Source organism: Netta rufina, assembly GCF_964035555.1.
Source record: "Netta rufina genome assembly, chromosome: 13".
NCBI classification, from domain to species: domain Eukaryota; kingdom Metazoa; phylum Chordata; class Aves; order Anseriformes; family Anatidae; genus Netta; species Netta rufina.
In genome coordinates this window covers 13,106,436-13,131,117 of record NC_140136.1, presented here as the reverse complement: position 1 = coordinate 13,131,117, position 24,682 = coordinate 13,106,436, and the positions used below count along the sequence as shown (strand labels likewise).

The 24,682-nt window shown below is 47.8% G+C and overlaps 1 protein-coding gene across 3 annotated transcripts in view; it reads left to right on the top strand.

The window, feature by feature from the left end:
* The window catches only part of NUP93 (nucleoporin 93), a 78,821-nt gene that overhangs the window by 27,734 nt on the left and 26,405 nt on the right, over positions 1-24,682 (top strand). For 2 of the 3 annotated variants that reach the window (XM_084294579.1, XM_084294578.1), the window contains exons 4-5: positions 19,986-20,048; positions 22,653-22,781. In XM_084294579.1, coding sequence (XP_084150705.1) covers positions 19,986-20,048; positions 22,653-22,781 — 192 coding nt within the window. Of the gene's footprint in view, positions 1-10,059; positions 10,119-19,985; positions 20,049-22,652; positions 22,782-24,682 lie in introns of those variants that run through there. The other variant, XM_084294580.1, reaches the window with a different exon arrangement.

Genomic DNA, 24,682 nt, shown 5'->3' with positions numbered 1-24,682 from the left:
AACAACAAGGGTCTCCTACCCAAGTTGTTTCCAAATCTCTGCACAAAGTCCTTGAGCTCAGCCTGTCTCCAGATGTTTGCTGCTGCCTCACCACAACCAGCCCACCTGGGGACGCGTGGCGGCGGTGATCCTTCATCTCGACTGAGCCCCGAGGTTTGGGCCCTCCCAGTTCTCTTTGACCTCTGTTCCTGTTCTCCAGCCAGCCCAATTCTTGCCACTGTCTCTGCAAGGAGTTACTGGGTGATAACTCAAAAGCAAGATCACACAGTAATTTTCCAAAGTAAAAAGGGGGAAAAAATGTCCAAATGGAAGATCATTGGGAATGGTGAAGGGTGTGTGAGTACAAAAGGAGTAATATTGATAACTGCAGTCTTCTGGGTGTGGAATTCCAGATCAGACCTCCTTAGTTTCGATGTGCAGTGCTTTAAGGGCAAGCTACGCTGTTCATCCCTTCATCTTCCCTTTTAGTTGAGCTCCAGAGATGGACACTTGTAGTTCCTCTGCGAGAAGCTGTATCCCCAATATCCTCTAATCCGAGGTGACAAGGCGAGGAGAGCCGAGCGAAGAAACAAACGTTTCCTCCAGGTGATAAAACCCTCCGACCAACTTCATTTGGTTGGCGAAGGACAGGTTTTTGTTTGTCTTCCAACTCTGCCAACCCATCCTGTGTAGAAACATTACTTGGGAGGAGACTTGGTGCTAATGTATTGATAAATACGTACAGCTTGTTAATCATTCTGGTGGTGATGACAATCTTGAACCATTAACCAAGCAGGCGTGGCCAGCGTGTTGCTGCAGGACCGGAAGGCACGTGGATATTAACATGATGAGCCCAGCATAAAGGCCTGGACGGAGTAGACCTGACTCCTAACGAAGCCCACCGAGATGCCAATACCAATTTCAGTGGTGCTTCCACTAGGAAAAACCCGTGGCTGGTTTGACAAAGCTGTTTGTAACCACCCTGCTCGTGGGTGTTTCACTTCTCTCGCAGGCCAGCAGTTCCTGTGCTGCTTTCTTCAGAGCTGGCAGCTGGAATATAAAGGAAAAGCACAAATTTAGCTTCCCTGCTAAGGAAAATGGAGAATGCTGTCTTTGCCCTGCCTCCCCAGTGTTCATATGGAGCTGCGTGGTGTCCTGTCCCAAGCAAGCAGCCGTGCACATCTTGGGTGTAAGGCGACCTGCTCAATCCTGTCACTGCTCTGATTTTATGCCTCTCTCAGCCCCTTTTACTTTGATATTGGGAGCTGTTGAGGTTCCCTTGGCAGAGAGCTGAGCAGGTTGCTCTCTCCGTGTGTCGCGATGCTGCTGCTGGGCTCGGTTCTGCGTGTGTCGCCCTTTTTCCAGTGATGCACATCCACGGGTGGTCGCTGCCGTGCAGGGGGAGGCAGAGCTCTCTTAGACCACTCACAATTAATAAGAGCCCTGGGGAAACAAAGGTAAAAGCACGGACTTTTTTCTGTTCCCGTGTGGATGTCTGCGTGGTGCCTGTTGGGCTTGGTGCGATGGAGAGCTCAGCGACGTTGCGCGAGGAGCAGGAGCACAGATAATTGCATTCTGGCTAATCATCGCAGGAGGATCCTGCTTGCTGCGAGCTGGTGCTCTGCGGTTTCTGCTGGAGTTAATGATTCATTGCCAGGCTGTGTCAGAGGTGCTCCTAAATCAGGGCTCCATGGGTTGAGGACGTCGCGGGGGCGTTGGTATGAGTTGGAAGAGGGGAAAGATGGGCTTGGTGTTTGGGTTATTAACTTGTTTGGGCCTCCAGGTGGTGTTAGGGTCACCTCCCCGTGCTCACCTGTGCGACAACACGAGGGGTGTGGGAATTCAGCTTCTCGCAGAGCCGTGCTCGATTCAGCAGCTAGAAAGACCTGCAGGAACAAAGGTGTGAGTAGCAGTGACCTGGTGTGATAGGTTGTGGGGCCGAGAGGGTTTTGCCTGCTGTGACACCACGGCGATGGTTTTCTAAAAGCTGTTTTACCGTGGGTTCAGCTGCTTTGCAGCGCGCTGTGCCCGACCTCCCTGCAAGAGGAGGGACCTGCCTGTGGTCACGGCACTGCTGGCAGTCGTCTGTGAGAGGCATTGACATTCAGAGCTTGTATATATATATAAAAATATATATATATTTATATATATAAAAGGGTTAGCATTCCGAATTAAAAATTAACACGTTCCCTGCATAATTACAGAGCATGCACTAATGCTGTACAAAAGAGGGCTTTCCAGGCTCCAAAAGCCAGAGCCATCGCTCCTTCCCCCCCCCCCAGTCCCTGTAAATTACCCCTGGCACGTTTAAAACCCTCCTCAAATTCTGCTGCAAAATAGCTGTTTGGCTTCCAGTTGTGCTTTTTTTTTTTTTTTTTTTTTTTAAGGTGATTATTCTTTTTAACGCTAAAGAAGGAAAGTGGTTTTGAATATTCATGGCACATTATAATTTTGAAAATAATCTCCTAGTAGATATTTAACAATGGCTTTGGGTAAATGGACACTTGTTGCGCTTTGTTTAAACGATTACATCTCAATTATCGCTTGATGGTGAGAGCATGGGTAATACCCCTGGTCCTTTGTTCAAAAGGCTCTAATTAAAACCGGTTCCTGCTCTCGCCTCTCGGATAAATATGGACGGGAGGTAGCTCAGTGACACTCTGTCAAATTGCCGAATTGAGTGCAAGTTCCCCATTCATCCCGACAAATGATACCGCTAATTGGGGTGCGGGGCGGGGATGGCAGAACAGCGCTGCCAGTGTCGCTGCTAATCCCCTCTGCCCGGGCTTCCCCCTCCTCCGCTTGGCTTGGGACTGTCGCTTTCCTGATTTTACCAGATTTGTGTTTCTTTTCCCCATTCCTAGGTCAAAAAGCAGCGTTTCTGCATCGGTGCTGTCAGGGCTGCTTCCCCACTCAGTGTGTTTCCTTCCTGCCTCCTGGCCAGGGCACGGTGAGCCCCAAAAAGCTGCGGTAAAACTGGAGCCTGCTTTGAGCTCTGTAAGAAGCCTGTGGCTCACACTCCGGCCAGGTTTCTGGGTTTTCCCCTGCTAGAAGAGGCCACCAAGTATTGCTGGAGGCCGATCACTTCTCAGTCCTCCCTTTTGCTTCAGCTTTGGGTAACTCACGTTCTCCTAGCCCACAAAAATCAGCCCTTTGCCACGGAGCCCAAATTCCCTGCCAGATAGGCCGGCAGCATTATGATAGGCTCATCCCAGCTGCCTTTCTGCACTGTTTGCGTGGCAATATCGCTGTATTGATACAAAAGGAAGCGTAAACTTTATTTTCTCCCTGTCTTCTCTACCCTTAACCAGCCCAAACCCAGCTCCTGAACCGCTGGCTCCTCTCTCCACGTCCCTCCGGAGGAAGAGGATGAGTGCGCAGAGCTGGGAGCGCAGCGCACGCGGTGTGACAGCCTCCTTCCGAGGAGACCTAGCTTGTCATTAGTGCTGGATAATCGCTGCCAGCCTTGCAGAGAGGAAGGAGATAATGCTCTAAGGCACTCTCCAGACCCACTATGACAGTGCAGTATTTGCTGCTGCCACAGCGCTGGATTAAGCAGAGAGGAAAAGATTTTCGGGAAGGAGCTACCTGTCCCTGATTTAACTCGCTGCTGCCAGCAATGTCTGCTGGTTTTTTGCTGGCTAATGCTGCTTGCTGGTAGGAGGCATTGCAGCTGTAGGACTTTTTTTTTTTTTTTTTTTTTTTTTTTTTTTTAAAAAAAAGGAAAAAAAAAAGCTCATACAGGAGTAGATCCAGGGGTGATTTTTGTATTTGTCTCCTCTCCCCCGCCCAATGTTAGGCTCCGAAAGAAAGGGAAAAGAGACTACAGAGACTGTATCCTAGGATGCTTTAGGGTTTTTTCTTGGCTTTAGGGTAGGGATGATAGCATCTTTGATTTCATGGTTATTGTGAAGGAATCTCCTTCACCCCAGAGATGCAATGGAGAGGGAAGGATGTCCTGGTAGGCAATGTACGGTTGGGCACCCGGAGGGGCAGCGAGGGAGTGATGTGGACACAGGAGGATATTCATGTGCTGTCAGGAACTGAAAAGTCTGCCTGACTCTCTTGCCTTTCAAATTGAAATCAACTGGTTTTAAGAACAGCAACAAAAAAAATCTAAACCCAACCTATCTTCTGTGATCAAACAGCTGATGTTATCTTTACCTGCTGCTACATGAAATCACCCAGTTAGGGGTGTGGGTTATCCAAATGACTCCACTGCGAGCATCACAAAAAACATTAAAACAATTCATGGGGCTTCTGCGTGATCTTTGCATCATATTTCTTTGGGATACGGTGCTTTCTTCTCAGAAGTAAAACTCTGACGGCTTTCCTTAGCTGTGGCCCAGTAACCCCGAGTAGGTTTTTTTTCCCTGTTTCCTCCCAAAGTCACATCTGAGTGCAGGATTGATTGATGCGTGAGCCAGCTGAATGCTGCTAAATTGATTTCCTGCAACAGAGACAGCGGTTCCGACATCTTAGCGTGGCTACCCCTCAGTGCTGGTTATGCTAACAGCCATTTGGAGGGAATAGTTTCTGGTCCTACCCGTCAAGGCTGTTGCTTTAAGGAACCCCCTAGGTAAGGGAAGCCGAGCCACGCTGGGGAAGCTTCCCCTGCAGCGCTGGGAGCTGAAAATGAAATCTGTAAAAGGCGAGTATAAGCTGTGCTGATCTGTACTGCGTGCTTCTGCAGCTGGGAGTAGCTTCTGCAGTACAATACGTGGCTGGAAAACAACAGAGAACCTCTGTCTGTGAAACAGCATCTTCAGAGCTGCTGCTGGCGGCTCCAGATCCACTGTGCTCCCCGACTCCCTGTCCCAAAGAGCTGGCTGTCTCTCCAGGTAATGCCCTTCACCTGTTTAAAGTGTGCCTGGAAAGCAGAAGCTCTGTGTGTGTCTCCTGTGCTCGTGGCACCGTACAGCTGGCAGGTTGTGTGAGCTGGAGGTAAGGAGGTGGAAAAGCGACCCAAAACCAGGGGAGAGCGGCGAGGTGAGCATGGCTGCAGGGACACTGCGAGGCAGGGATGCTCAGAAATGCCTGGGTTAGATTAATCCAGGCATTAATCCTCCCCCTCAATGGACTTTACTTGTGCTTTGGGGTGTAGCTGGTAGTGATCAGGGGTTTTCCTTTCAGAGCATCAATGTTTTTGGTCCTGTTTTTTCCACTCAGAGACTCCCGATGCAGGGATTCAGGAGTTCTGTGCGGCGTTTCTTGGGTTACCAGCACGGGGAGTTTGCTCCTTGCAGTGGTTTGAGAAATCGCTCCTAGGATCAAGTTTGCTGGTTTCCAAGCCAAAACGCCCTGTTCTCGAGCAGCCTCTGTGCCAGTGCAGCTCTGACTTGTGCCAGGTGCCCAGCGATGCCGCTGGAAGTAGATAAGCCTGAGTCACTGAGCACCTTCTGAAAACCTGACACCGGCAAGTGGAACTGCTCCCAAACCAGAAAGTGCACCGTTAATGCAGAGCCTGTTTTTCCCCTCTGTAAAATGCTCTGCACCATTTTCCCTGGTACTTTGTGTCCAGCCAATACCCCTGCAGTGTGGTTTTAATTAAGGCAAAAATGGAAATAGTGGCTTGCTTGGGTTTCGGGATGATTCTGCAGACAGGTCAATGGTAGCGGATGAGAGCATCTTGTGCCTCAGGAGATCCCAATGTGGACATCCCAAATTGGGATTTTTGTGGCCAAGTGCTTCCAAACAGAGGACGTGCCTTCAGCAGCAGGCAGACTCCTAGAGCTGGGAGATGCAGTGTGAGTGCAGCAGGGCTGTCACTCGGGGTTTTAGGAGAAAATTCAGAGTTAGGGAGTGCCACCAGCAGCTGGAGGCTGGAGGGAGCTGTGCTGGCACGGCGGGTTAACCCCACAGAAGCGACACTGTTTGGTAAAACCCTTCTTCAGGCTCATGCGTTTTGCCTACTAGCAAATGCATTCCTTATTTCTTCAGTGCTTCTAATTTTTTTTTTTTCCTTGAGCTGGGGGTGGTCCGTTTCTCGATGTTTCTCTGGCTTTCTGCACTGTAATGATGGCACCATCACCTGACTGCTGGAATATACTGGCCTGACTTTAATCATCGGGTGACTGGCTCTTAGCATGGCTTCATCTCTGCTGTTTTACATCCCCTCTCGTAATTGCACGGTCGCTCGCAGCATTGTTTTTCTATTGGCGACAAGGGAAGGCACACGTTGGGGTTTTGCGTAACCTTGCACTTCTCGTTTGGTGCTTAAAGTGTGCGGGAAGAAGTGGTACGTGGCGAATAAAATCCTCTTTATTGCTAAGCAGCGTGTTTTTACCCCTCGTGCCCCATCATTTGCAATGAGGACGCTTTTATATACATACATTTATATATATTTAATGGGTAAGGATCGCACGGAGGAAGACGCAGCCAGGCTGAGCGTGTATTAATAACAGGGCTGCGCCTGTCGTGCTGACAGTTTCATGGAGGTACCCGTGCATACAATTAAGCGACCTCTTCAGAGCTACGGAGACGACCACCGTTTAATGTAAATACTATCTACAGCTTTTAACTGCTGAATAACCGGGGCCAGCAAAACAATGGGGAATCAGAGCCCCCCGTGACAACGTCGACACCGATTAATATGCGGCGAGATGATGAGCCGGTACAAGTAGTTTCAGCAGCTCTGCGGGGCTAAAATGGCAGAGGCATTGCTGATGCTGTATCACATCAAACTGGCGTTTATTCCAGCCTCATGGTATGTGCAAATTCATGCAGCTCGGCGAAGGGAATAGCTTCACAACTGGTGCTACAGTCTGTGGCCGCGGTGCTGCATCACAATGCAGCAAATGCATTTTCCACATTAACCAGACATGACAGCTGAGCCGATTATTAACCATGCAATATGTCGGAAGTCATCAAAAATTCACATCAGAGTAATTGCAGCGGCTCGGGGAAAGGGAAAAAAAAAAAATCGTGCTCTCTCCTCTCGCCTGCACGCCGCCTCACCCCCTCCCGGTCCCTACATGGTACAGTCCGTTAACAATAAAATATCCTCTGTAACCTATAAACTGGTACTCCCATCAGTTTCTGGTTTCAGGCTGATGCTTTCCCTAGAATTTGAATAAAGCACACCGCTGGAAAAAAAAAAAAAAAAAGACATAGCTGCTTTGCGGGCAGCGGTGTTCAGCCGGGGAGAGCAGCTGCCTTCTTATTGTCTTGCAGGACTCTTCGCTGTCTCGGCCATTTCAGGACTTGCAGGTTTTTCTGTCTTTTTTTGTTTTTTCCTTTTTTTTCTTATTTTTTTAAAGATGGGAAAACTCGAGCGTTAATGCAGAGAGGTACAGCCGTGTGAGCCCGAGTACCAGGCAGTTGAAGCGTGGCGCTTAGAGCCAGCGTTAGCAGGTTGGTAACTCCGCAGTACTGAGATCTACAGGTAGGAACGGCTCTTCCCAAACGTCTGAAGCGAAGGGGAAAAGCTTGCTTCGGCAGGAGCTCTCCTCCAGGTGTCTTTTACCGTGCTTTTTCTTTGTGCTGTTGCGAGGGGCAGGTGAGCGGTGAAACGAGCAGGTGGGGACTTTGGGGGGAAATTGTCCTTTGGTGGCAAAAAGGGCACCCCGAGCTCGGTGCCGATACCTTGCGGTGCTCTCCTGCTCGGGAGCAGCTGCTGGGTGGGGCAGCCCAGCCTCTGCTCGGGTCTCGCCTTGCAGAAATCCTCTTCAACGCTGCCGATTTCGCTGTCAATGCGAGGAGAAATGCACTAGCCTAACTTTCTGAATGTCTTTATCCCTGTTTTTTTTCTTCCCTAGGCTGTGAAACGTCTACGGAAGGGTTTTTAACAAAAGATAAGGAACGCTGCCTTATGGTGTGATTTGCTTAGTTTTCATTGTGGTGCAGAGATGTCGGTCTACTCCTTCCTCTGGTCCTGCAGATGCACTTGTGATTTATTTAAAGACATGCTGAACTTTCTTTAATTTTATTTGGAAGTAAGGATTTTGGATGTGTGATGCAAATGGAAATAGGAACAGTCTGTCGGAAAATATTTCCACTTACCAGAGTAACCGAGGTGTCTAGATTTGCATTTTTTTCTCAGTTTCTTGAATAAGAGGGTGAAGTAGATTTGCCTAGTCAACTCCAGTCTGCAGCCTGGACCCCACCTCTCTTTCAAGTGACGAGGATGTGATCAGAAAGGGGTTAAGCCAGTGGAACAGTAGGAAAGAGCAGCGATCGGGGGCTGAACGTGTATATAGGTGTGGTGGCCATGACCGGCAGGGTGGGTGGCAGCTGAATTTGTGCTCTCAGCCCCACGCACTCGGGCTCTGTGCGACCTGCAGGCTCTGCTCGGGGGCAGAAGCGTGGGGTGGGTCGCTTCTTTCTCTTGCTCTTTCGGAGGTTTTTTAATTTGTACAGGGAGGAGAAGTGGGTTCATGAGATGTGCTAGGTTGGGATGGCACAGAGCATCCCTGCCCGGGTGGGAAGGTTCCACCGTGCCACCTCCTGCGCCCTCCTTTTGTTCACTGAGCTGTCGGCAAGGGGAAGCGGCGGCAGCACTTGGCCAAAAAGTTGCCTTTTTAACCCAGCTTACCTGTGCTGGAGGTCTTTCTGCAGAAGCTGCTCAGCACAAAATTGCTTCCTCAGGTGCAGCACAATGAGATGTGTGGCTTGCGGGGGTAAAAAGACGGAGGAAGCATCTCCACCGACCCGCCTGGGAGCTGCCTCGCTGAGCCCTGCGCTTGGTGGTGGTGCAAATTATTTTCCTTTGTCTGAAGTGGGTGGGAGACGGAGTTCATCCCGGCTCCGTAAATGAACGTATGGAAAATGACCGAGCCACGGTAATTAATAATTAGCTGTAGGTCCCTTACAGCGGGCTTCTCCCTGCTATCTGCTGGCAGCATCTGGAGTTGGCATTTCATTTACATTGGAGTCCGAAAGCTTGCGTGCCTCGTTAATGCACGGCGCAGACGAAGGCACGCGCTGCTGGAGGGTTCCTTAGCCAGGGTGGAGTACAGCCGGGGGGGGGAGATGGAAACCTTTTGTCTCCCCTGCATCCTCAGCACACCGCTCCCGTGCCCCGCGTCGGAAAAGTTGAAACCTTGGGCTGGCAGCACAATAGGGAAAAAAGGCAGAAAAGGAAAAAAAAAAAAAAAAAATGTTTATTGTAACGTGCCATTTGGTGCAGCAGAGACTTCCAGTAAATGCTTTCCTCCCTGGGCTCAAGAATGGCTGAGCGTTATAAGTACAAATGGCGTGATTGGAGCAGGTATATTCCGGACTTGTGCTTTTTTTTTTATTTTAATGATCGGTGATTAATAATTCATGGACAATTTAAATAATTAACTTTGTGAAATGTAGCAGTAATGTAGTGAGAAAACACCGTTTTTAAGGACCACATGCATGCTTAGGGATTTAAAGATATCACACACGAGCTGCTCCGGCTTCTTGCTTTCACAGTCAGTGGAATCTTTCTGTTTATTCGAAGGACGTGCTGCTATGCTGGAAGTGCCTACTGGCTGAACAAAATAGCTGTGATTTAGTTAAAAATACTGAGGCAGAAGGGGCTAACAGATTCGGGCTTGTTTTTCTTGCTCAGATGGCTGATTTGGGGAAATCATGTGTTATTTAAGAGGAGTGAACTTTACATTTCCTCACTTCCTCGTGATTCCGGTGTACTTAAATCCCCCAAAAAGGCGTTTTTTCTTAACAGTGCAGTACATGCCTCTCCCTTTTTCAGTGCTAGCCGGCCCCTGTCAGCGAAATAAAGTAGATTTAACTTTTTGAAAGGCTTGCTTTGCCCGTGTGGGTTTCTCAGGGAGACGTCAGATAGCCGCACGACGGGGAAATCCCGCGGTGGAAGCGCCGCGCCGGGCAGAGCCACCTGTGCCGGGGCACGTCCCCGGTGTCCCCGGTCCCCTCGGCTCTGGGACTCGTGGTGCCGGGGGGGCAGCTGCCCACATCGCTTGGTGCTTGGCGTGCAGGCGGATGGAGACTGAAAGCTTGGGGCTTGGCTTTCCTCCACCGCCGTGGCGAGCCAAGCAGCGCCCGCGAGGAGCGCTGGGGAGGCGGCGCGCAGGCTTTGCCCTGCCGCGGGATGGGAGCACAGCAGGAGAAATCCTACAGCCCCGCTCGGTCTGGGAGCAGGGAGAGGATGGGGCTCAGAGCGCTGCCAGGCTCACCACTTGCATCCAGAGAAGGTAAAAAGAACAGTTTTTTCATTGCCTTTTTTTTTTTTTTTTTACATACAGTTTTACATTAACCTGAAAGTATTTATTTTTCTTAAATATCTGAGATTGTGAAAGAAGAGATGTGCAAATAATGATGTGCTTCGTTTCCAAAAAGAGCCTGACAACTCCCCTGTTTCTCAGAAGGGAGAGCTGGCATGCTCCAAACCAGACCAGCAAAAGGATAAGGTGCTCAGTGGGGATGGGGGAGGCTGAAGGACTGCGTTTAGATTTGGAGAAGTGGGTTAGAGGAGGCTGGGTATTAATAATTATCAGATTTGCTTAATAATTTCTCCTTCTTGCTGGTTGCTCCATAAGAAATGTGCCACTCGGGGCTGGGAAATGCTTCATCAGCTGGTAGGGAAGGCAGCTCGGCTTTCAGACATGAACATATCCCGAGAAATGAATTTTCTGCTGCCAGGCTGAGCGGGTTATTGTATCTGCCTCCGTGCTGATGCTAACGTTGTGCAATTAGTCCGGTGACAGCCACCGCAAGCTCGTCACTGTGCCTCCTTTATGCCTTTTTCTTTTCAAACTACTCCCTTATTAGCTGCTGTTTGCTATGGTACTCGCAGGGAAAGCCTATCCTCCTGCAGCAGGGCTGGACACTCCTCTTCCCTCGGCTTTCTGAATTTTCCGTGCGGTGCCGGTGGATTCCCAGGGGCCGGTTTCTCGGTGTGCTCCATCTCGGGAGACTCCCCAGCAGCTCTCGGTACAGTAAATCGAGGTGTGGTCTGCCAGGGCAGCCTTGTCTCTCCTCCCCGAGATGCAAGGAGGTGACACGGGCAGAAATTGAACATTCAGGATTTATTCGCCGCTCTTCTTTTTGAGCATCCTCCTCTTAGAGGGAGAGGAAGGCGCAGCGACTTCCCGAGAAAGCGTGGAGGAACCTCGATGCTAAAATGGCAGCGAAAGAAATAAGAAAATGGCGTCATCAGTGAAATTAGTTCTGATGGCTTGATTTGAAGGATGCTTCTGCCTGATGCAAGGCTGTTTTCAGTGAGAGGTATTGCATTACAGGCTTGGTTATGGCTATACGATGGAGCTTTAAAATCATTTAAATTGGTATTTATTTTCACAGTATTACGAAAAGCATGATACCAGGAAGGCGGGTAGGGTAACTTCATCCAGTGGGTGATCAGAAATTAGCACGCTGTAAATATTTTTAATTGTAAGCTTGTATTATTGAGCTCAAGCCCTTTGGCAGTAACTCATGGTTTATTTCAAATAGAGCTCAGGAAACAGCTAAAACCCCGAGTTTTGTTCCGACCGTGACTTTTGTGGCACATCTGTGATTTGTGTAGGACTGGAGAAGAGCGTTGGTATTTTCGTTTGTATTTTTTAATCAGGATGCTAATATGAGTGCTTTTATAGCACCAGGGAGGAATTGGAGCTGCTCATCATGGCATGGAGCGAGGCTCCACACCAAGGTCATCCCTCTGCATTTAAACACCTCGAGAAAAACAAAGGGCTGTGCATTTGGGAACTTGATGAACAAGCTCGGATTCCAGACTGCCAAAAACTAGTCGGCCCCATGGCTTCTGGGGTGTGGTTTGCTTGCTCTGTGCAGATGTTGTCGCTGATGGCGAAATAGCAGGGACCACGTTGGGCTTCTGGTGGGCAGCTGGTCCTGCTGCTCTGCTCTGCTCTCACTGAACAAGTTGTATTGCAAGCGGGGCAACGTTTAATTGTCTTTGTGGCATTGGGTTCCTCCATATCCGTTAAAACTAATGGAAACGCTGTCTGAGGTGCCGTCAGGTGTGATGTGCGGGTGTTAGCCAGCTGAGCAAGCTGCTTCTGGTGCCTCCTGTGTAGCATTTCCTCCTGCTGTACTCCGTGGGTGAGGGTCTGCCCACCTTCCTTCTCTAGCTCTGACGTTTTCTTTCCCATTGCTTCTCTTCCTCCTGTTCCTTGCGTGATCTCTCAGCACGTTAGGGTTATTTAAGACTTTCAACTTGGTTATATGTGTCATACCTATTGCACAGATTTCCTTGGCATTTCTAACGGTGGTGGGACCTGGGATCCTTGCTAAGCAGCTCCCAGTCGCATCGCAGGGAGATGGAAAATGAGTAATGCCTGGGGAGGGAGAGAGGAGCCGCCAGAGAAGGTAGCGCTGTTCCTTACGCTATTTTTGTGTTGCATTAACAATTGCTGCCAAAATGATCTGTGCGGTGGAGGTTGATAATTGTACTTGAAAGAGAATCTCACTCTGAGCACCTTTGTTCTAAAATTTTAGGTTAAAAAAGGTGTTATATAAGCTTTATGCCATTAACGCGTTTGTGACTTTGAGAAGTCCCTGTTGAAACCACTTCTAACAGCGTTCCCCTGCGCTCTGTGCATCCCATCGTGACATGGCAAAGATTTCCACAGCCTGAGAATGGAAGACTGGTGTGTATAACTGACATTGTTTCAGATTGTCTCTGATGAAGGAGAAAGACACAACACATAATACAAATATTTACTAAATTTGTAATAATTAGATACGCTGTACAAGTAATATATATGTTACAGTGGTTGACATATTCAGTTTTCTAGAACCAAGTGTTGCACTTCACACAATTTTACCATTCTGCTTGAGATTTTTAAATCTTGCAAGCTTCTCTGATGTACCTTGTAAAGTCCTAAAATGCATAGGAACGTAGCAATTAGCTCCTTGTGTAACAAGAAAATTAAGTCACTTCTAAATACAACAGTAAGTGCCTGGCACCATACTCCAGCGGGGAACATGAGCGGTAGCATTGCCTCAATACGCCCCGCACGATAAAGCTATCTGCCTTTGTATTTCCCAGAAAATGATATTATTTGCACAAATGCACGTCAGAGGACTGAGGCTGGCTGTGGGCTTTGCCGGTGCCACTTGATGCTGGGAAGGTTTGGTGTTACCAGGTGGTTTGGCACTAGCCCTGCCGTGCCTGCCAGGTGGCCTCCTGGCTGGAGCAGGACCTAAGGGGTGTTTGTATTTCTTCCCTCAAAGACTGGAAACCAAAGGAGCATGTTTCCAGTCTTCATTTGCCAGGTTCAAACGGCCCCAGCAAGAGTCAAAGAGCACACGCCATCTGCCCCAGCTTCTGCTGATGTGTGATTTCACGAGGAGTGGCTCTTGCGGCAGTTGGAGTTTCTCCTGTCACGGGTAGAAGGAATGATATTTATCCACCACCACAAAACCCAAGGTTCCTGGATGCGGTCTGAAGATTACTGTGAAAACTGCTTGAGTTTCACAGATCGACCGGCCTAAAAACAGTAAAATAATACCAAAAAAATGGCATTCAACACTGTGCATCGCATCGAGGCCATGCTGGCGGTGGGTCAGGCCCTTACTGAGGGCTCGTATCCAGGCCAGGATCACTGCCGTGCGTCTTCCACCCTGCACAGAGGGTGTCGAGGAAGCCTCGCAGGTAAATGGCAATGCTCTTGCTCCTTCTTCTGCGAGGCGCTGTGCCTGCTGAGCACCCCACTGCAATGGTGCAGGCACCGACACTCGCTGCCGCAGGAGGGAGGTCCGCACTGCCGCGGCTCTGCCGGGAAGGACGGCGGCATTGCGGCTTTGCAACGTTTGATTTTGCTGGAGCAGAAAGTCAGCTGCTTTGGAAGTGCAACGATCTGTAAAATCACTGCTAGTCGTGCAGTGGAGCAGAGCTCGGGCTGGGGTTTGTATATTTTCGTGACTCACCGCCGTTGAAATGCTGTCTGCTCGCAGGGCAGGGAGGAGCTCTCCCACCTTTGCTTTTGCATGAATTGAATGGGAGTGCTGCCTACGAGCATGGAGCACAGTCACTGCGTGCTGGTGGACGTGCTTTGAGACAACCTCTGAAGGTAGGTAGCAGAGCAGCAAATCCTCTCCAACCGCAATATTTGGCTGAATTTAGTGTTAGTTATCAGTCTGCATATTTTCCCCTTTTAAGTTCCTTTGAAAGCCTCTGATGCAACAACTGGCTCTCGAGACTCAGCAAACTATAAATCCGTCTGGTTTTCCCTGCTTTTTCTCCTGTTTAGTCTACAGTGTATTAATTTTTTAGGAAACATTGGAGAATTTCTTACTCTAAATATGGTAGTAAGGAACTTCTGAACCACTCATTGCAGTTTGACAAGCTCAGCTGTCTTAGGCCAGGCAGACTTCTCGTGTTACTAGATCCAGGAATTGCAGGCTCGTGGGGAAGTCAGGCATGACCTTTACCATTTGTCCTTTCCACATTAGATGGGGAAAAGGCACGTTTCCTCATACTGAGCAGTTGAGACCATGATGTTGTGCTTTTCAACAAGGGTTTTCTTTCCTCAGGCTCATCCTATCTCTGGAAGGTGTAGATTTTTGACAATCTGGATTGAAGGCATTAATATGGGGTGAGCCCACTCAGACCTTCCTTTTCAGTGTACATTTGTGTACGCTGATTTGTTCCTTATCCTATTTTTCCTTCCAGAGAGAAACATGGCTGGCAGGGCTGTGCCAGAATGCACCACCTCTGTGAGTGTGCTCAGATGTGTAGGATTGTGTTAAGCAAATCTTTTTAAAATAACAATTAAAAAAAATTTGCTGGTAGGGATAACTATATCAGGTGCTTCGTCTGGAGCTACTGTTCCCACTGCTGAAGAGTGATTTTTGTTAATGGTGTAGTCGTCATCCCTGCTGGCCTTTTGAAGGATTCACTGGATCTACCGGAAATCCAGCACTTGAAAATATTTTAATCAAAGAGCAATTGACTTGAAATGGCCCAGATTGTTCGTTTCATTTTCTCCTTTCTTCCCCTGCCAGTGAAAAATAAGCATCGCTGTCAACATCCAAGGCCTCAGTATACTATTTGGCAACATTTGCCTACTCTTGACAGCTTGAATACCAAGATCAAGTATTAAAAGTATGGCCTGGCTGATGGAAGTAATTAAGAGACTTCTATCAGCCAGGAGAGAGTTTACTAACCTCATTTACTGCAGTAAATGGAAAAGACTTTCAATCTTCTGTCAAAAAGAGACCGTCAGTGCATGCGTGCCTTTTCGTACTGATAATGACTTAGTTACTCAAACTCTTTCTTGCTGGAATTCAGGCCAGAGCAAGGCTGGTTCCTGTCACACCAGCAGCACCCGCCCGCCATGAGGGATGGCAGTAGAGAGCGGGGACATGGCACGGCCTGCCCGGGGCCTGCCCTGTGCTGCTGGGGCACCTCTGAGCACATCCTCCTGGATAGGATTCTTGAAAATTGTGTGTGCGTGTGGTGGAGAACACCATCTTCTGGCAATTTCCTCTCCCGTCACGGTGGTGAGGGCCTGGCGGACCAAGTGAAATGGCCGTGCTTTGCCTCCATTCTCACCCAAACCTTCCTTACCCCTCAAGTTTCAAACGAAGCTTAAGGTGAGTAACCTCAGAGATGAAACTCTGAAAATGCATGTGTCATACGCACTTTGGCTGTGGCTCTTTTTGTTGTGAAAAGCACCTGCTAATACCCTTTTAGAGGCCCACCCCGTTGCCCCATTTTCCCCGTGGTTGCACTGGGGTGGCCAGGAGCCAAGGTGAGCCTCCACACAGATCTCTGCACGCCGTGCTCGTAGCCTCTCCATCGCAGGTTCCTGCATGCACCTGGCAGAGCTCAGCAGCTGGCAGGCATCTCTTCTGAAGGGCTACAAGCCAGAGCTGGAAGTGGGGTGGAGTAGATGGGATTAAGGGCTGTGGGGAGCAAGGGGCAGGGAGTGAGGCATCACGGATGGCTGGGGAGGTCGGGCCAAGTGTTGTAGGAGCAGAGGACTCTGATTTGGTACCAAGCAGGGCTGGATTGTAGCTGGCAGAGAGAAATTCAGGAGATAAAACAGGAATTCAAGGGGTAAGAGAACCAAAAGGAGCTGTAACGTGCTGGGGAAGGATGCTGAGGGTCGGCAGAAATGCAAGATCAAGCAATGGGACTCGCTGGAAAATGGGAACCTGAAGGTGGGAGAGTGGGTGTATTTCCAGGCCCATGTCCCCGTTTGGCAAATATCTCTTTTTGTCAGATTTGTCAGATACTGTACAAATCGCACTTGGGAAACAGCAGCGAGTGTTGCGGAGAACCTGTGATGGAAGAGAGACGTGCCGCTTCCCTTCCAAGCGAGGTGCGGGAGGAGAGCGTGGGTGTCCCACGGGAGCACAGGAAAATCAAATGCCGCAAGTCACACACTGAAGCAGGACAGCATGATGTGACTGTAGGGCTCTGTGAGCTTTTTTCCTAAACCTGCCTCGGGGAAATAAGACACGGTTTCATTTTCAAGCAAAATCCAGGCTGTTTTGGGATCCCTGCCATGGCAGAACTTGTGTGGGGAGCCCCAAGGTGAGGATTTCACCTCTGAGGTTTTAGCGATGCTCCCGTTAGCTATTCCTATCTCTGCCATCTGCCGCTGTGAAATAGCCCTTTGTCTCCTAACAATATCTGTTCTCCTTCTGCTTCTCTCTTCGGATACCAAATCCGAAGCAACGTGTCGCTGCTCCTTGTACAATCGTTGGCATCTCCCCCGAGAGGGCAGCTCCTGCGATATGGGTCATGTACTCCCCTGGACCCACCGTGCCCGCTGGCTGCTGTGCCTCCGTATCCTTGTTACAGTCTGCAGGCGGTGGTGGCAAAGTCAAACCTTCCCTTTGGGACTGCAGAAAGCTTTTAGGGCAGGCACAGCTCGGTAAGCACAACCCGGTGCTGTTCAAGGCTCAGCTCCATAGATAATGCAAATCCTTAACGCTGTTACACGGCCTGGGATTTTCGTGGGGCCAAAATTCTCCAGCATGAAGCCCATCGCTTCCATCCTCCTGCCCACCCTTGTTCCAGAGAGCTCTGCTTTAGCTTGTAGCAGGTGGACACTGGTGTTATATAGGTAAGTGAAAGCTAAACGGGCAGTGACCAGAGCACGCTGCACCACTAGGTGGCAATGCAATAAGCCGGGGAATAAATGCTGGGAGAGCAGCCCTACAATCTTTATTTTAAGGTATGAATTTTGGCTACCAGAGCCCAGAGTGACAACTGCAGGAACTGCTCTTTGGCCTAGGCAGAAGCAGTCTCGTTAATGGTAGCAGGAACCCCAGCGTCGGTTGCTGAAGCTCCCTCTCCTGAGCTGTAATAATTAGGCTGTAATTAACTGCGGTAGCAATTGTGCTACAGTCACATTTAGCACAAAGCATTGAACCAACATTTTTAAGATGGGCCTTCTGTTAGTGAGCCAATATAGATATATGAGACGTGTGAAGATTTTCATTTCCTAAAAGAGTTGGTTTTGAGGTGGAAAAAGACAATTACCATCCCCTGATTGGCGTTCAGTGTCATCTAATCCCTTAAATGGTCCTAGTGAACTCCAGGAGTGGGGAGGTTTCATTACGAGCGATACTCAGCCTGGATTTATGGTCTCCAAGGGAAGTTCTAGCACACTTATATCACACTGTGGTTTACCATCACTGCTGTGTATGTTTCTAGGCAGGTACCCAAGCTGTCTTCTCTTCCCTTTGGTCACCTTTCACGCAGCAAATAGCGTTTTACCCCGTGTATTGCAAAATAATTGTTTTATTTGGTGGAATTGTTGACCTCTTCGTTTCTGTCTCTATGAGGTCTATCTCAGGGCTTTCAGGAGCCCAGGACTTGCAGAGGGAGCAGGGAGGAGGGTACCCAGCACGTCTGCAAGCTGCAGTGCCTGCCACAGCGTGCTAGCACCTTCCATCGCATCCACGTAGCTGCAGGTCTGCGTCCCTGAGGCGGTGGGGGGCTTTTGCATGTAAAATTAGCAGCGTTGTTAAAGGATATGGCAAACGGTGCTGGGCTCTGCTGCATCAGATCCCTGCTGTCAGACGTGCAGGTATGTCTTTTGTTCGTAAGCTGGTGTGTGCTTTCGAGGTGTGCTCCTTAAGTGTAACTCCAGGGAATTCTTCTTCAACCCACTTTGGGAATGGGAGGAAAGGAGAGAAGGAGGAAAGGAAGACTTGCTGCCCTTTTGCAGACCTTCCAACCTTGCAGCCAAGGACAAACCTTAAGAAGGCACGTCTCCATCCCTCCCCACCTCTCCCGCAAGAAGCCCAGACTGGGTGTTGGCCCCATTAGGTGCCTGCGGCAGCTGCAGGAGTGTTCGGTCCCCAGACACGTGCAAGGAGCTGCATTTAGCTTCCCTTCTCCAGATTGTAACTGCGCTTTCTCTGCGGGCATTGTCTAAAAATAAAGTGGGACGTGGATCAAGAAATGAAGACTATGCTGTGTGCCAGTAGCCCCTTTTCCCATATATAATTCAGGGGCTTTCTCTGGGGGAGCTGCGTCGCTTGTCTGTCCCAGGGGGCTGCAGTTCTGTCTCTACCTGCCGCACAGAAAGGGGTCACGTTCCTATTTCAGCTGAAGGGGGTCAGAGGATGTCCTATAACCACGTACTGCCTGCTCTATGAGTTTGAGAAGGGAAGGTTGCCATGCCCTTGGTTTCACCCGCGGGTGCTGGGTAACAGGAAGGCAGACAGCACACCTACGTTGTCTGCCAATTTGCCTCATTTCTGAGAAACCACAAACCTTCCTCGCCTCTCAGACCAAAGTAGCAATCTGATATCTGTTGTAATACAGCTGCAGTGCTATTTCTCAGACCTACCATAACTATATTTTCCCAAGGGTCCAAACCCTCATGGCAGTGGGTTACTGTCCTGCTGCAGGACCCGTGCTCCCCTGGAGAGCTGCAGCTTGAGCTAGGGTGTAAGGATCGATACCGATATTGGCAGATCGTTGGGGCAGGAAGCATTGATTTGCAGCAAGATGTAGCGAATGAAGAGCATGAAAGCCTCCTAAATCCTGACGAATTCAGTCCCGCACTGCTGCAGTTGTATATCCTCGTTGTAAAAGCGTGAAGCACAGCACGTTGAGTTCCCACTCCCTTGAGCTGTCAGTGGCCTCTTTAATTTTAGGTCTGTGCAACGAGCATGCAGACTCAAAGTATTAGCACTTGGAGCTGATAAAGTTATTGATGATTACTTCAGAGGGAAACAAAAGGGTTTTTTTGTTGATGTTTTGGAGAATGACTAAATTGAAGTCTGGGGGGTCAAATCAACTGGGTTTGTTTAATCGGTGTTATACCAATAAATATGTAAAATAAAGGTGTTCATGTTGGGTTGTAATAAATGTTTCCCATTTGTTCCCTGTGTACGTTGCAGCAGCTTACTCCACAGGTATTCATTAAATGCAGGTTATCACGTCTTTGCTAGTATTGGTCACAAAAGTAATGTTTAGGATAAGAAACTGTGGCTCATTTGAATTGGTTCACATACACCAGACCTGTTTTGAGATTTATTGATATGCTAAAAATATAACTCTAAATTTTTTAACGGCTCCAGCTGTGTGTAAGGAAGGACTATGCAGTAAACTTCTCCTCTGTGCTTTCCAACTGTTTAGTTACTTTCATCCTTTTTCAACTGATTATTTTTGAAGCTTTTTCACAGTTCCTATCGGGCCCACAAGAGCTCCACTCCTGCCTGAAGCTGCCAAGTCAAAACCTTTTTTTCTTTTTTTTTTAACATACTCAAGTCCAACAATCTTATCTGTGCTTATCGCTCCTACCAGCTTTCATCCTAGCTCCCTCAAATAGAGAGCAAGAGGAAGCAGTTGCTGGGACACAGAGATAAAAAAGAATAGAAGCAGGATATTTCACCAGGATTTAATGCATATTAAAACAGGGGATTAATGCATTTTCATTTTCACACTGCTCTGTATGGGCATCTTGCTGTACCTCTGGTGAAGTGAAGTGACCTTTAAACTTCTCTGGAATGGACTGGGGAGAGCTGCCAGCACTTCGTGGAGTTGAAAGAGCTGAGTAGTACAATACGTATCTGATGGTAGCGCGAGGTGGCTTTTAGACTGAGGCTCTGTTTCTCCTTTTCTGCAGGGATTCCTGAAGAATGAAAAAGATAATGCCTTGCTGTCAGCCATTGAAGAGTCCAGGAAAAGGGTAAGTTGGAAGCAAATACCTTTTTTATAAACAAATCAAACCACACACACAAAAAAAAAAAAAAGAACACAGGCACAAAAGGGGAGGGAGGTGGTGGATCTTGAGGAATCTTTTATAAATTAGACATTTAATAAACCTTGTGGAATTTAGGAGGGCTGTCTACAGAATATAGAATAGTCAGATGTCAAAATAGCTGCTTAGAATTTCCAGAAATAATTTTGTTGCATTTCAGCTGCAGTATTAGGTAGGGTCTGGAAGCTCACGGTGTTAAATCTGAGTTTGAACAAAGCAGCTGCTTATAAGGCACAGCATCCTCTAACCCTCTCTCTACGAGTGCCGTCTTTTCTAGAGGTGATAACGCTAGGATAATGTCATTTTTTTTTTTTGCTCTGAGAAGTACCTTGTGCCTTGTACAGTGGTGATGCTCTGTGGATTTGTGGCGGCTGTTTCCCCAGGTTACAGGAGTTGAAGCGTGGTGCTCTCCACATGACTATGTTCAGACCCATGCAGCAGCAGTACTGCAAGGCGTAATTCTTGTCTGTAAGACAACCAGAACACGATGCTGCTTACACCATCCACAGCAAAACTCATGTATATTAAAAACAGTTGTTGAAGCGGTGCAAAAAAATTGCTCCAGTAAGAAAGTAAGAGTTGTCACTTAAGCTCAGAGAAAGGGTTAGGGTTTGAGCCCAGTTTTCTGTCCTCAGAGGGGACCAATGCTTAGGCAGTCTGTAAGGGAAAAAGATTGAGCCTTCCCCCGTTCATCTTTGCACCTCAATCAAATAGTTGTTGTATGATTTTCTGAGCTGATGTGAAATTCATCATATTGTGGTCCTGAGTCTATTAAGGCTTTTGGTATGTCATATTCGGGGGCAATGATTTCCACAGTTGAATTATGCAGTGTGGAAAAACGCTTCCTGTTTGTCTTGAAGCTGCTGCTTCGAAATGTCACTGTATGCTTCCAGTGCTTATGTTACGATCGTTTCCCTACATGTCTAGTTGGGGCACCAGGTTTAGAACTGAGCCTGTGTTTATTTCAAATGATAAGGAATGGTACTTAAGCATTATTAAATTATTTTAATTACATATAATTAAGCTGTAATTATTGAAGCATATTTAAACCCCCATTGAAGTGATTATAGTGAAAGTAAGAAGACCTACATTCCATCATGAAAGTATAAAATGATTTTATATTATAAGGCAAGAAACAAAAATCATATGCTCTAGTTGCACGCGTGCACCATAATTAAATGTTTGTCAAATGTCACTGCCTTTTACCCATTTGCTTATACTGGGGAATGTTTAATTGACAATACCCTAAAAGCAGCCCATAAGAGATTAAATCTTATTCAGGCAGCCAAAACACGTAGTTATGTACACTGCAGCTCAAAGTGATTTGAAAGAGAGAGCGAGAGAGAGGGTTGGGAAAGATAAAGTAGCAGTGTGTGGCTTCTTCTCCAGAATTAGTGGAAATAAGAGCATTTTCTGTCCCAGTGTACTCAAGGCTGCTGGCTAGCATCACTCCAGCAATAAAAGGAACAGCAGAGAAGCGTCTTCGATATCCTAATGCTCGTTGCCAAAATAAGGAGTGTTGAGCAGAGCTCTTTCCCTCCATGCATTCCTCCATCAGATCCGGAGCTGTTGTAGCACATCAGCCATTTTAAAGGGTGTTTCTTTTCAGGATGTGATTCTATGTGATTTACTGTACTTGTTTTCCAGATGAGAAAGGCTTTCTGGTTCTCTGGCACCCATTGATCTTCCTTAATATTATTAATGTTCTTGCATCATATTTCCTATTTAAAAGGAAAAACATACTGATAAAGACCTGAAAATTAAATACGGGCTATAAACAGACATCTCTATTAACAATGCAGTGCATCAAACCTTTATCACCTCCTGGGAGGCGAAGAGCTGTTTGCCAGTAGAAAAACAGGGCTCAACAAACCACACACATCAATGGAGACCTGGATATTGTGTGCACGCAGCTGGGTGGCAAGCTGCTAAATTAACGAAAGGTTTGGGCTGAGGGAGGTGGGCAGAGGGCAGGGAGCCCTTAACTTCCACGCTCGTTGTCTTAGCCCTGTAACAGGGTCAGAGCTTGGCACGTGCTGCTGCCCCCTCTGCTCATTCTGCAGTGCTGTAAACCAGGACTGCTGCTGGTACACGTTAGGTCTGTGCTCCAGTGGGGTGAAGTGGGTAGTTCAGATCCAGGCGTCTTACACAGAAGTTGCAGCTGTTGCTGCTGAGGGAAATGGAAGAGCTCAAGAAAATCCTGAAGTTGTGAGCAATTGTAGGTAGCATCTCAGCCTGCCCATTTCCAACCTGCTGGGCTTTCTGTGTGTCAGCACCACAGAAAAGACAAAGATCTGATGATTTGGTAGCTGGGTACACAAGAGCTATGTTCATTCACGCACACCTATTTTCTGAATCCCCTCATTCCTAACAGGGGGCCTGATAATATCCAGCAAATCATTAGCTCTTGAGGGCTGACCAGGTTGATTTAGCTAGTTGCTATTTTAAGCTGGTCTGTTAACAGCAGAGTGGGTTAGTGGTTGCATGCTGTTTGCTGTTTCTGTCTATTCCTTAGCTCTTCTTCCTCAACAGACTTTTGCTATGGCTGAGGAGTATCACCGAGAATCGATGCTGGTGGAGTGGGAACAGGTGAAACAAAGGATTCTTCACACCCTGCTGGCATCGGGGGAAGATGCTCTCGATTTCACCCAGGAAAATGAGGTAACTGCCTTCCTGAACACTGCGTGGTCACACTCAGTTGGCACTGATGCTGCTGAAACCACCTCTGGATTATTTTATGGCTACAGCCGTTGAAAATAAGTGGTATTAAAGCTCTGTTTAACTTAAACATGGTTGCAACTAGTAGAATGCGTTGCCTAGCAAAGTATCAAACCTTCGTTTTTATTGACTGATAGGCGCAGGCAGCGGAGCTCCTGTTGCTGAAGCTGTTTTTTTTGTGCAAGTTGGAAGCTCAGTCCCTCTAGTGCATAGGAGATCGATACACCCAGCAGACAGAAAACACGTCGGGGTGAACTTCTCCTTCAGGGAAGCTTTGCAGAACTAATGAGACCAGACAGCTTCTCAGGTATAGCTGTTCTCCCAAACAGGTCTTGCAATGTCTCTCCCCCTTATCACTGTTTACTAGGCAGGATTTATGGCTTTTCGTAGGAGGGTGTGGAAGTCTCTTGGGTTTCTTGGCAACACCAGATGAATATTCAAAATAAAAACCAAAGAGAGAGTATACTTTCCTTTTACCTTGCTCTCTCACTGTTGTGCCTCTAAGGCCTCTTGCATTCAGCAATTCAAGGTTAATCCAGTGGTGACCAGATCCTTTGGGCAAGACAGCCCCTGTTTGACTTGAAAAGGTATTGACTAGTAACTCAGAACATTACGTGTATCATGTTACAATTTAAAACTTCATTTTTTCTTAAAATGCTGCAGTGCCATGAGCAGAGCACGGCACGGCTACGTGCAGGGTTGTGGGAGCTCCACCCCTGTGAGCCAGAGGCGTCAGACATCAGCTGGGATCCCTGGAGCATGAAGTTGCATCGCAGCCCCAGCATACTGCTCCATCAAAAACTTAACCTTGAGAGGAGAGGCAGTAGGGAAAGAGCATTGCTGTGCTTTCAGGCCAGAAGACAGACCCAATTTTTTTTATAGCAATCTTCCCCATGCAATTCCCCTTTTTATATATATATTTTTTTCATTGGGGTGACTTATAGAACTGCAAACTGCATTAAAAGGGGAAAAAAAGCTCTTGGTGTTAATGGGGTATGACCTGTATAGGGATTTGGAAATAATTAAAGCTGTTAATGAAATGTCCCTTTCTGATTACTGTTCTTTTAAATATAGGTTAATCCCAGTTAGCATACATCCCTTTATAGAAGCTATTTTCCCTAGAACGTATTTTACTGATACTTCACTGTGACTTTTCAGAAGGCTGTCCAGTGTGCTACTATTAGAGATGTTAAATAATGCAGGCTGAATTCATTTAAAGCTAGGAACAGCTCTCCCATTACTTTAGGAGGCGAGTCTGCAGACTTGGCAGCTGTTCTAATAGCTTCTACCATCTTTGATTTGTGTGAGTTACTGGTGTGGGGTTTGCCTTCCAAAGTGTGGATACCGGCTGCTGGGAGAAGCAATATGATAACCTTCTCTGAAAAGCCCAAACCCCTTTTCTGCTGTTTCAGTATCGAAATGGACACTAACCCCAGCCCGTGGCACTTGAGATGCCAAGCATCAAATTGGTGGGAGGGGGGAAAAATCCTTTAATAGTTTCCATGAATGAGTTTAAAGACTCAGTGTACGCCATCGCTCGGTAATACTCCACTCTCCCTTTCAAAGCACTCGTGGTATCGGTATGTCATTTCAAGAGCATTTAAAATCCTTGATATATTCCAGTCTTAGCCTCAAGAAGTCAAAGGTCTGAGAGGTTTGAAGTGCATCTACTGTGTTAAAAGCCTGTTATCTAACCTCCCCACAGCAGGTTGTTCTTCTAAAGCCTTGTTCCAGTCAAATAAGTTTTTTGTGTGTGTGACACAAACAGACACAGCCTGTGGAATATAGTAGAGGTTTAATTGATATCCTCTGGAGATGGAGAATCAACTGAAAAGGCACAGATC